Genomic DNA, 12,123 nt, shown 5'->3' on the forward strand with positions numbered 1-12,123 from the left:
ATTCATTTACACAATTGAAAATACTGAGTGGAATCATACCTCAGTAAAAGCCAGGTAAATCATTAAGTGGTTAAGATGTAATTACAAAACAGCACACCCCGGGCTATAAGCACTGAGCCAGCTAATCACATGCTGATTAAATCTTTTTAAAAGCTTTGGAATTTACCCTTTGCTCTTCAGTTCCAAACTTACAAAGATTTTGATTTTGTAAAAATGTTACATAAAAAAATCACTACTAACAACATAGAACTAGACCAAGATATTACTACTTCCTGTGAACATCAAGACAAAATCTTAATGCACTCCTCTTCATCTGTCAATCTCTGTAAAACACATTAATAAATAAACCAATATAGAAGTTAATGATTCACCGCTGAATTGTATTAGGAATAGTCTTGAAAACAAGAGAGGATGAACCCTTACACAACTTCTTTCTCCCTTTTTTTGTTAAAAGATTTGTAATATGTGACCTGAACAGACAAATTGAGAAGGAGGAAAATTAAAGTCATGTAGGAACACTGGAAATAATAAAAACCAAAACCAAAGCCAAAAACATTTAAATGTCTATTCTGTTAAAAAAATCACAAACAGTCCATTTAGTACATCTTAGTGATCACTGCTTGCCTTCCACTGGTAGAAGCTTAAGCCATTCAGCTATTAATCACATGAAAGTAGATATTAGGGTATATTAATCCATACCAGCTGTTACATCTTTTACTGTGCTATTATTAGAGATTAATCTTTATAGAACAAGGCCGCTTTTTCATGTCATTTCAAGAGGACATCAATGAATCCAGTTAAAAACATCTAATATGAACTAGCTGATGGAGCCATAACAAGGAATATTTAGAACTCTATCAGAATTTGACCAAAACGGAATCAACACTGTGAGCCCAGTATTACCTAATGTAGCATAAAACCCTGTGAGGTGAGTCAGGTTTTTAGAGGAGCAACTGCTTTTATTATTGGATACACTTCATACACAACTGCAGACTCTAGAGAACTCCTACTGGATCACATGTTGGTGGAATGCTATTAAAATCACAAAAAGCATCATGCTGTATCAAAAAAGAAAAATTATTGGAAGAAAAGGACAGCATTATCCATTAAAGATTATGAGATTACCATTCAAAATAAGCTTCTAATCAGTTTCTTGAGTGTTGGTTGAGACCGCTGCACTGGGGAAATTAGTTGCCATAGTTACAGAAAATCTACATCCTCTATACCTGCAGTCTCCTAGCTCTGATAAATGTAAGAAACTTCTCTAATTAGGTCACAGTTATTCATCAGGGTACCTTTGGTTTTTACTCACTTGGACTTTAGACTGATCTTACAGATTACATGGGTATTAGTTTTGTAGCACAGCCTAAACGGCGAGGAAGAAACTTTAGATGAGAGTTGTATAGTCTCTTCCTTGCAACGTGAAGTGTTTCCTCAGCAGCCACTGTCCTTTCCCTCAAGTCCTTCAGTGGCTCCCTTCACTCAGTTTGACCATATTTTGTCTGGGCAACCTGATCTGCTTCAGCAGGTCACTGGCTCCCTCCATAGCACTGCCAGAACCTGCCTCTTTGACAATCTAGCACCTACGACTACCTTCTGATTGTCTCTGCTACCTGTCTTTAACCCCCTCCACCCTCATCTTCATCTGATGATGAACCAGCTGTTATACATGTAACATTGGGTTCAATGCCTTTTCCTCTCCTCCCAAGTAAGTAACTTCAAATTCTGCTGTTTCACTCTCCTCTCCATGCCATTTCCCAGGACAAACTGGCTTTCCCATTCCACCCAGCTAATGCCCACCTACAGGATCTCTCCCATCCCCAAACCAGAGGGGTGGCCAGCCCTACAATGAGGCATCTGGTGCTCAATGTCAATAATTTGCCTGCTAACAACTGGCAAAAGGACAGGGCAGATAGAGGTACTCACAATGCAAAAGATAACATACATATGAAGAGGTAACACTGGGGTCCAAATGTAAGCCTTTAAGCAGTTTATCTCATTGCTTTTTATTTAAAATAACAGGGTTTGGTTTTTTCCCCCCTTGTTTCTCTCCTTCACCCCATTTCCAGCTCTGAAATCATAAGGGATAAAATATGAGAACAACCAACCCTCTTTACAGTTAATTAGGAATCAGCTCGTTTTATAGCAGATACGGATCTACATAAAACCCTTCCATTCAGCCCTTATATATCTCTGCCACCCAGCTGTGAAACGCTGTTGCACTGAATCCTTGAGCTATACACATTCTGACTGCACTTTAACAACCCTCAATTACATTTCTCTTTATTTTATACATTAGCAAAATACTTGGAAATACATCAGTTCATCTCTTTTTAGGTAATTCACATCTATTTAGAGTTTTTGATAGTATATACTCACTTTTCCTGAATACTTACAAAAGCTATAAAAAAAAGACATGCCCTTTGTACCTCCTCAACACATGTAAGTTTGCTGTTTTGCAAGCTGCATTCTAGGAATGAAGGGTTTTCTTCTCCTTGCTGATATTGGTAGATTTTCTCTTTCACTGCTTGTCTGCCCCTCATGGATTTTGACTCTTCATTTACAATCCTTTGGATAGCCGAGATTTTGTTTATTTTCTGTTATTCAAAGTGACTGTCTCCACCAAGAGCAAAGTGATGTCCAGCAACCCTAGGGAGGTTTGCATGGGCAATTCCGGCATCACAGGTTAGTTAAATAGAGGCTTGAAGGGGGGATACATACACATACAACAGAAAACTATTTCTGTGAAGGGGACAGGATATGTAACAGAAAGGGAAACAGGGAAAGTGAGTTGCTCAAATTCACAAAGTAGGAATGGCACAGCTAGTAACAAAATTGGGAAGTTAAAATGCTCATCCAATCCACCACATTGTCTATAAAATGGCTCCTTTTTCAATTCTTTCTGACTCTTCCCTTACTCTGCCCACCTATGTTTTTCACCTCATTTTTAAGGACTATATTAGAAGAATCCTCATCACCTGTGGTAGGTTCTACAAATGCAGTGTCTGAAATTAAAAAGCACCACAAAGGTTCTATCCCTCAAGGCAATGGTATATTCAAACTGAGCAGTTCTGGGGAAGGACTGTGTTCTCTCCACATCTGCTGCAGTGCCACCCATGGCTTCATTATTATCACAGGCCCAAGTCGAGCATTTAAAATATATTATCTTTTAAAACTGAAGGTTCTGCTCATGTACAGTAAGACAAAGGACAGTTCTGCTGTTACTTTTGTCAGCTTCATCTTTTTCTAATGTTAATCTTGGTGCTAAAGCGATGCTTTCACTGGCACAAGAGAATCCAGAAATGCATCCTATTAAACCTGCTACTACAAGCTGTACACCTGCTACTACAAGCTATGAACCTGCAATGGCTGAGCAATTTTATCTGGAGAGAAGCCCTCTCTCCTCATAGCCATAGACTCCTATAATAGGTTATTAAGATGCTGCATTTCAAAGTAGCATCTCTGTATACACAATCTGTATGCTGTTGAAATTTAGAGAGGGGATGAAAGGTGTTGGGTATGTCCATGACTTATATGCTGGACACCAGGCCAAGCCTGCCATGACATTTGCAACTCACAATACATGTACTTACCCTGCTGGACGGGCTGTTCTTAACTGTCAATTGTGATGTTTATGCAGTATTTGCCCAGACTTACCAATGTTCTGAATTACATACATGTTTCCTATGAATTACAGCTACCATCAGTTTGTAAAATTTGACAAACATTTGAGCTTAACCACACTAACGAAGTAAAAAAATTCCTACAAAACTCCTGACATTCTCACTGCTGGAAGTCATCATGACATAGCAGCTATACATAGGCAGTGTTTGGTTAGAGGTATGTGAGGCTTTGACAGCTATATAGTCCAACAAGTCTTGTCTCCAATTCTATGCTTACACCCTGTCTTGAACAGTAGCTTTTGTAACCCTTCCTTCATGCTACACATCACACATAACTTGCCATATGCACACACCATCTGCTCCTGTTGGATGTCTGCAGTGTATCGACTTGAAGAAAAGGGACTTAGTGCAATGCCACCCTAGCTAGGCTGGGTGACTCATACCTGCAGAACAGAGACTCAACTCCTTATGAACAATTCCCAACAACTAAAAGATTCCTAAAGGCATACCTTACAATGTCTGTCTTGAGAAGAAACTTACAGATGTCAAGATTGTCATGGACATGCTAGGAGAACCATTTAGTTCTACATTTCAAACTGAATACATCCTCTGCACTACCAGTATTGTTTTTTGGGTGGTGTGTCACAGCAAAACAAAAGCCTTATAATTTACTTGGCCAATTGTGCATCCTCGTTAGGGTTAAAGGATTTGTTTCCAATTCCTATTCAGATCAGCTGGCACTGCCTAATATATACATTATTATGGACTGTCTTCCACAATGCTCTTATCCAGTTCACGGAAGGACATTAAGATACCAAATCGACACTAAACTGATTCAGTGTTGATTCAGCAGGGCAGATCAGTAAAAGAGCCTGTAGAATGCTCATTGTAAACAGCATACACAAGCAGAGAAGATTAGTCAAAAATGGACAAATTTCTATAACCAACTACACAACTACAACATTTTTCTGTATCTTTTGTGAATGCAGCTACAGTACTGATTCTGCTATGACAGCCATAGATTATTCTAATTTGACATTCCCTGCTTTCATTAAACAGAAGAATACAGGCTGTACCAGATCTCACATGTTGCTAAGCACAGGTTTTGTTTGCTTCAGAAGGAGCAACTGGTAACCTGCTGACCTATTCTCCAGCCAGAAGTTTGCTTCTGTTTTTCTTTAGAGCCAGGAAATTCTACCTGCGATGACAGTTTGCTTATTGTCTCAATATTTCTCAGGCATTAAGGAAGAACCTGCTCTGCTGTACTTAGAAATAAATTCTTATACCAAAATTACTTTCTCACTTCCATTACTCAACCAAGTCCCCAGACTGGAAAAACCACAGCAGTGTTATTTTCTGAGCCACTGAGACAATGGCCAAAATACTTGCGCAAAGAATTTCTTCATCACAGCAGAATTTTATTTTGGGGAAAAAAACCCCAACAAACTAAACCAAACCTATTTGAAACTCTCAAAAGGAATGTGGATGAAAATTATTCCACTGTTACCAAGTGATCTATCTCATCAGAACTGTAATATTAACCAGTTGCAGATAATTTCCAAATAAACCTATGAACTGATCTTTTATAAATGATCAAAAGGTAATTTGAAGGAAATCACAGCTTCTTGACAAATAGCTTAGGAGAAGAAAGTAAAAGCATCCTGTTAAACTTCTTTTTTCCCTGTTAATAGAGTATTTATTATACCCATAAGCAAGCACACAAAGCACACAATTTAAAATCCCTTGAAGTTAGTTGCGTTTATTATCTTACAGTAATTTTCAAGCTTCTTTAACAAATGGTAAGATAGATTAAAACAGGGAGACAGATCAAAAGGGGAGAGAAAATCTTTTTTCCATCTAAAAGATAAAATTCTCAAGACTATCACTTTTCCATCTAAAAGATAAAATTCTCTCTAAAAAAATTACAGATAATTCCTTTCCCATCTTTTCCCATCTTTTTTTTCTGGTTTGTGTTTATTTGCAAAACACAGGACAAGAGGCAAAGTAAGCTCATACGTTATAAAGCAATTGCCTCATGGCTTCTTTCTCCCCCCTTGCCTTCTTCATTCATACCCTGCACAGCACACAATCTAACCACAAACTGTGTTTCTCATAAAATCTGTCTGCTCAGTGAATCACATCAAAATCATTTATACATCCTATCAGTCCTCTCATTGATTGCATCTAAATTTGGCATGAAAGCCAAGTATCAATAGTCATCAAAATGGGATTTTGACGACAGGAGTAATTACAGGCTAGCTCTATTAGGTAACATTTAACCCAAACATCCTTAAGACAGTGAGCTTGTGAAAGAACTCCCACAACAGGAGTAAGACACATTGCCAGAACCAGTGCAATGAATATGACTGATGCCTCTCAGACTTGAAAGAACACAAGGAGAATTGTTCTCATTTACCAGCTATTCAATAAAAAATTAAAATGAATTAAAGAAAGGGGAAAACAGTGTCTCCAGCTGTCTCCCTCAGACTGTATTATTTGGGTAATTGCAGGCTTACCTTTTGCGAACCAGATGCTGAGCCCTTAAATGAAGTGCGCTTGAAGGAGCCACTCATCCTCCGTAAGGAACCTGTGAACTTTCCTCCTCTTCCCTTTCTACTCCCCTGGCCCTTACCCTCCATAAAGGACCTCGTACCCCAGCACCAAAAAGAACTCTGGTTTTAGTCATGTAGTCTGAGCAGCCTTTTTCCTGAAGCCAATAATCATTAAGTTACAGCTTAAATAAAAAGCGAGGCATATGCATAAAACAAAATCAAAGCCAAATAAAAAGACTCCTGGTATTCACCCTGTTACAAGTGTTACCAGCCAGCTAGACAAGTAGAAAAACAAGGCAATACACTGATACAAACTGCTGTCTCCCTCCCTCTTCTCTACTGACTCTATAATCAGGCTTAATGCACACAGCTTCTGCAAGCTATGGTTTTTAATGGACAGAGATTTAATAAATGGTGATTGAAGGTAAATCTACTTTAGAAGCAGCAGCCCAAAAGGTTTTTATTCATGCAAAGCACAGGGCAGTCAGATGGAAATTATTTTTGTATCAGTAGAAAGGCACATGAAAAGAGCAGATGGTCCTCAGCAGACTATGGACCAGAGGCCTGGTGGAATTCTACAAGGTGACTGCTGCTAGTGAGTGTGTCTACAGCAAGTCTCAGGATGCAAGAAACAAAGTTTTAAAAGTAAAGAACCCATCAGATCACAGGTTAGATTTTAATTAATTATGAAATATGGTTGTGACAAATAATGTGTGGTGTGTATCATCTTCACAAATTCTTATTAATATCTCAATTTATCGATTGTGCTCTGCCTAAATATGCAGAGTGAAAAAGCAAAAGGATGCAGGAGAGGATAAACCAGAAATGAAGAGAGAAGGTGCTTTAAAAGAACAATGAAAGTATTACTGACCAGGAAATACTGAGTTGGCTCTGGAAGACGCCTTCTCAGTCTTGAGCTAGGACTCCGGCTTTAGAAAAGAAGGTTTAGAAAAAGAAGACTTCTGGCTTAGAAAAGAAGATTGGTGAAAGCACAGAGAAACCAGAGTTCTGTTTCAGAAATATCCACTGGGAGTGTTGATTTGTGACTGTGAGGTACATTAGAAACACCACTCATTTCCAGGATTTAGTTATAGTCATACCTTTTATTAATTTGCCTTTTATTTAGGTTCCCCCTTTATTTCTTAGTACATATGGAGCAAGTGCCTGCTTGCAGCTGGCTAGAGAAGGTGCAGAAAAATGAGTTGAAAATGTAAAACAAAACAAAAGGAAAGTGGAAGAGGCCAATTGCCAGAGAGGCACCAGTTCTGTTGTTCTGGTCAGCACAGCCATAATCAAGAAAATTAAATTCCCCAGGCTGGCAAGGATAAATGGCTGACAATTTAATGATACCCTTAAAGTTGCTGGGAAATGGGAGAGTACAAGTTCCATGCTCTGCAGGAGTATCACTTCTATTATGTTACTGCAAAAATATGTGTAGGACCAGGTTAACAGAATGCAGAGAGGAGGGCACAGACACTGAAGGGTCACAAAAGAGGACTTCCTCCCTAAACATTCATTACACCTAAACAAACTAAACCAGGAAAAATTAGCATTTTTGACAAGACTTTTTACAGCAGCTGCTGTATAATGTTAAGACATGGCTTGGCTTATGTGAGTAAGGCTGAGGGAGAAGCTAGCAAATGAAATATAAAATTCTGGCAAGGACAGTTAGCTGATAGAGCGTGGACAGAATAATCTTGAAGGGAAGTGTGATCAGACAAGCTACTGTACAAAGTGCCTCATAAATTCAATATAAGCCTGCTCTCCAAAAGGGTGTCTCCATTATAGCTGGTCAGTAAGCAGCAAAACATTGCAATTGCTGCATGGTATTCTGTACTGTATTGCTGAATTTGAATCACAGAATCATAGAATGGTTAGGGTTGGAAAGGACCTTAAGATCATCTAGTTAGCAGCAGAAGATAAAACGTCTTGATGAAAAACTACCCTGTTGTGAGTTTAAACTGCTGTGATCTTTGAAACAAACCAAATTACTTCTGTTTATGCCAGAACTTCATTTGCCAAATCCTGAATTCTTCACCTATAAAAGGAATTGTTACATTCTGTGACATACTCTCAAATGGTGGCAGCTATTACACTAGTCACCTCCATCAACACAGTTTCATGAGCTAAAAGTATGTTCTCCTGATCCAGCACCTTATGATAATAATGAACAAAGATGAAAGACATACAGATAATAGCATATGCCTAACATTTTTGTTTTACATACTAAAAAAACCCAACATGAATGCTGTCAAGAAACAAAAAAATATTCAAGGCTTATTTGTACAGTTCCTCTTCCTCAGATGCACCATACGTCTGAATGCAGCTGATGAACAAAGGTCCATCCTGGTGACTTATTGTGACATCATCTCACAAAGAGGCATAATGTTATGACAGTGCATTCCCTGAAGTGATGTTGAGCTGCACTATTCAGAAAGGATGCACTAAAGGTACTTTAGTAAAGGACAAAAACGGGGACATGCTTTTCAGGAAGCAGAAATTCAGAATACGGATCCATTCTCCAACACACAATATAGAACATGAATAAGGAACTGGCTCTCTCCTTTTGGATCTGTGATTCTAGGACTTCTGTCTGAGCTCCCTGTAAATGTTTTCTGGTATATTCTAAGGACCACAATGATTTTCACAAGTCATCAGTGCCCAGGAGATGCTCGCATTCAAGACCTGGACGAAAGCCTTCTAGCAATCAATGCACCAGAAGCTGCTGAATACTAGCCCCAGTTAAAAAACCAGGCATACGTTCTGCTAGTGTTCCTATTCCCACTGCGTTTATGCAACACTTCATGGGCTGCTTCCACTATCCCAGGGGAAAAGAAGTCTGCACCATGCTGGCACTTTGAATAGCTCTGAGATACAGAAGCACAAGTTCATTGATTTTGCAAGAGAGCTTGTGGTTTTACAAGCGCAGTCTCACATTAGGAAGCCTTTCAAACTGGTGCTTTTAAATTGTTTCTGAAGGCTCCTGTCTGCCTTTGGAGTTTTCTATTTCACCAGTTGAGCTTATTCAATGGTTTGTGTGGTCTGCATCAGATCTGTGTAACCATTTGGTTTAAATCAGCGCTGGGGGAAAAAAGGGTAGTAATGTCTTGCTACAGGATGTGGTTGACAAATCAGTATCTGGCACAGCACATGAGTGAAGGACCCTTAAACTGGTTCTGAAGATGAACAGTGGATGACAGGAAAAGACAGATCTGTCCATCACCCTCCATTTTTTACAATAAAACCAAATTGGTCAGACTTGGATTATGAAAAAAACCAAGACTATACATCTCTATTACAGAGCTAGTGGAGTGCAGGCACACTCCATTTGCAAGATCACCTTCATGATCCTTGATAGCCTGCTCCCTAGAAGAGTAGGATGTACCCATTTCAAAGTACATGGAAGTAACATACTATGCAAGACATAAGTACCTGTATAACCTGTAAGTACCACATCACAGTGATGTAACATCTGCAGTCATGGAAAGATCCGTGGCTTAAAAGTCCTTTGACACAAAACACTTGTTTTTAAAACAAGTGAATAATTTGGTTAAAGACAGTTTTATTTGATTCAGTCTATGGAAAATATAAAATTTCTAAAAAGCTCTTACTTAAAATTAGAAGTTCTTACTTAAAATTAAGATTTCTAAAAAGCTCTCACTGTCTGTGGTCAGAGCTGTTCCATGACATCAAATCAGAGATATCTACTGTCAGTTTAAAAACAAAGTGAAAGATTTAAAGCTCTGATTCACAGCCCTCCATGTCAGCTCCAGTGTGTCACCCACTTTGGCAGTCAGAGTAAATATGGAAAGCAGCAGTGTGTAATCTGATGAACTGTGTTTACATGGACAGATGGGTAAGAGAGGCTTATACCTGTACACAGACATCAGTAGAAAAGGCATGCAGAATTACACTTTCCTTCACTTTGCATTTAATAGGAGTATTAAACTAAATGTTTCTTACACAGACAATGAATTATGAAACAAAAACTAAAAGCACTTTTTTTTTTTAATGGGATGTCTTAAAAGACTATTTTTTCTAAAAAAGTACATCTGTGTCCCTTCACATTTCTGATGCAGTAATTAAATTTTGAACAGTCACGTTTAACTTAAAAAAACCCTAGTTTGCATTAAGGGTATTCATTAATTAGGCTAAGAACAGGAGCTGCTGGTATTGTGCTTGGTGCTGCAAAAATACTTTTCCAAAAAGACGTATTCCAATATTTGTAACACTTAAAAAACAAAAACTAGGAAGGGGTAGAAGAAGGAAGGGAAAATCCAATCACAGCAACTACAGTACTTAAGAACATAAATGCAAGAGAGGCAGTGATAACACTCAGTAGGGGGTACAGTAACTTAGTACCAAACTAGGGAGAAGATCAGGCAGACACTGGGGGTCAAAAACTATACAAACATCAAACAATTGGTTTTATCACAAGCCCTACTACAACAAGTGCCAGTCAGCTTCCAAACCACTTTTCCTTCTTTGGGCAGTTGATGACATTTAGGTGCAGATTAAAGAGCTGGTTTTATACCTTATATTCAGGACTACAATTTCTGGCCTGATTATTAACATGAATGAAGATAGGCAAGCTTATGGAATTATCAGGAGGAACAGAAATCAAACAGCCAAACAAAAAATTCCAAAGCTCTATGTCCCTAAAGACAAGGGGAAAATAAAAAATATCAAAGTTTTCCATTTTTAAGTTCTGAAGAAGTTTAAACATTTCTGAAATCACAATGTTTTGTACTACGATATTTTTTCAGGCAAAGTACATTTCTTAAGTGCAATGATTTTGCAATACAGAGCTTGACATCTTTCTTACATCTTAATAGCTGCAACTCAAATAATGAAGAGCATTGGGAGAATTCTACACCATTTTTACAGACCTTTCTTTAAAACTTGTGCACAACAGAACTGATAGTGGGAGCACCATGTCCTCAATTCCCTTTGACAGTTCACACCAGCTACACTCTGCAGTACATTACTGTTTTATCTCAGTTATAGGTCACAGCCATTATGTACTCCACCAGTTCTTGATAATTGAGTTTCTATCCCTGAAACAAAGTGCAGACAGAATATTGTTCAGTGCTGGTTACCTACCATGAGAATCAGCACTCTGTGGGTTACTGGGAACTGTTATCTGCTGGCTGAAGAAAGTTGGCCTCTTTTTCTGTAAACTACATATCCTCAAAGCAATGCTGTAGTAACCTAGGGAAAAGCATATTTGGATTAAAAATGTAACAGTTTACACAACAAAACTCAGACAGCATTTAACTGGCAGGTGACGTTGATAGAAATGAAGTTCCATTTAGTCAATTCCACACTTAAAGGTCACTGTGTGGTACTTCAGCATTGTTTGTCTGTGCATTCCACAATCTTTGTCATTTAGCAACTGTCTGTCCCCTCTCTCCTTCTCTTGCAAATAATAAAAAGCAGCTTTAAAGTGAAATTAAGTAGAAATGTCCTCTTTTCAGCTCCACTTTGTTGAGAACAGCAGTAAGATGTCTCCAGCCCTCTAATTATGTAAGTAGGCAAATTTGCATGTGAAGTACATTACATGGGATGTGGCACAGAATATGCCATTGAGGCCTGAATTTCCAAAATGATCTATTAACCATGGTCTAGATCCACATAAATGCCCACTGAATAGATAGTCCCATACATTGGCTAAGAGCCTTTATCTGCTTCAGTTTTTGAAGTTATTTGAGGCAACAAGAATCTGAATTGAAGAAATGTGGCAGCTCCCATTCACTATTACAGGAGATGTTGCTTGCTGAGCATCTTTTAGAATTAGGTCAGGAACTGCCTGAGCTTGAGCAATTAAAATTAGTGAGTTTCTTATCAATACTTGAACCTTTAACCACTTATACTGTTCCTTATCTGTAAAATGATGAGTTGGAGTTCTGTTATTAGCTAGCTGGGTAATATATATGAAAACAAAACCC

At 38.4% G+C, this 12,123-nt stretch overlaps 1 protein-coding gene across 3 annotated transcripts in view; it reads right to left on the reverse strand.

Annotated features, from left to right (window-relative positions):
* TRPM1 (transient receptor potential cation channel subfamily M member 1) overlaps nucleotides 1-12,123 on the reverse strand; it is a 124,458-nt gene that overhangs the window by 70,233 nt on the left and 42,102 nt on the right. For all 3 annotated transcript variants that reach the window (XM_061347561.1, XM_061347559.1, XM_061347560.1), the window contains one exon: nucleotides 11,279-11,386. In XM_061347561.1, the coding sequence (XP_061203545.1) occupies nucleotides 11,279-11,281 (3 nt within the window). In that variant the 5' untranslated portion in view covers nucleotides 11,282-11,386. The remainder of the gene's footprint in view (nucleotides 1-11,278; nucleotides 11,387-12,123) is intronic.

Source organism: Neopsephotus bourkii, unplaced genomic scaffold, assembly GCF_033783945.1.
Source record: "Neopsephotus bourkii isolate Nb327-2 ecotype Australia unplaced genomic scaffold, CSIRO-AGI_Nbou_v1 NB_318, whole genome shotgun sequence".
Taxonomy (NCBI): Eukaryota; Metazoa; Chordata; class Aves; order Psittaciformes; family Psittacidae; genus Neopsephotus; species Neopsephotus bourkii.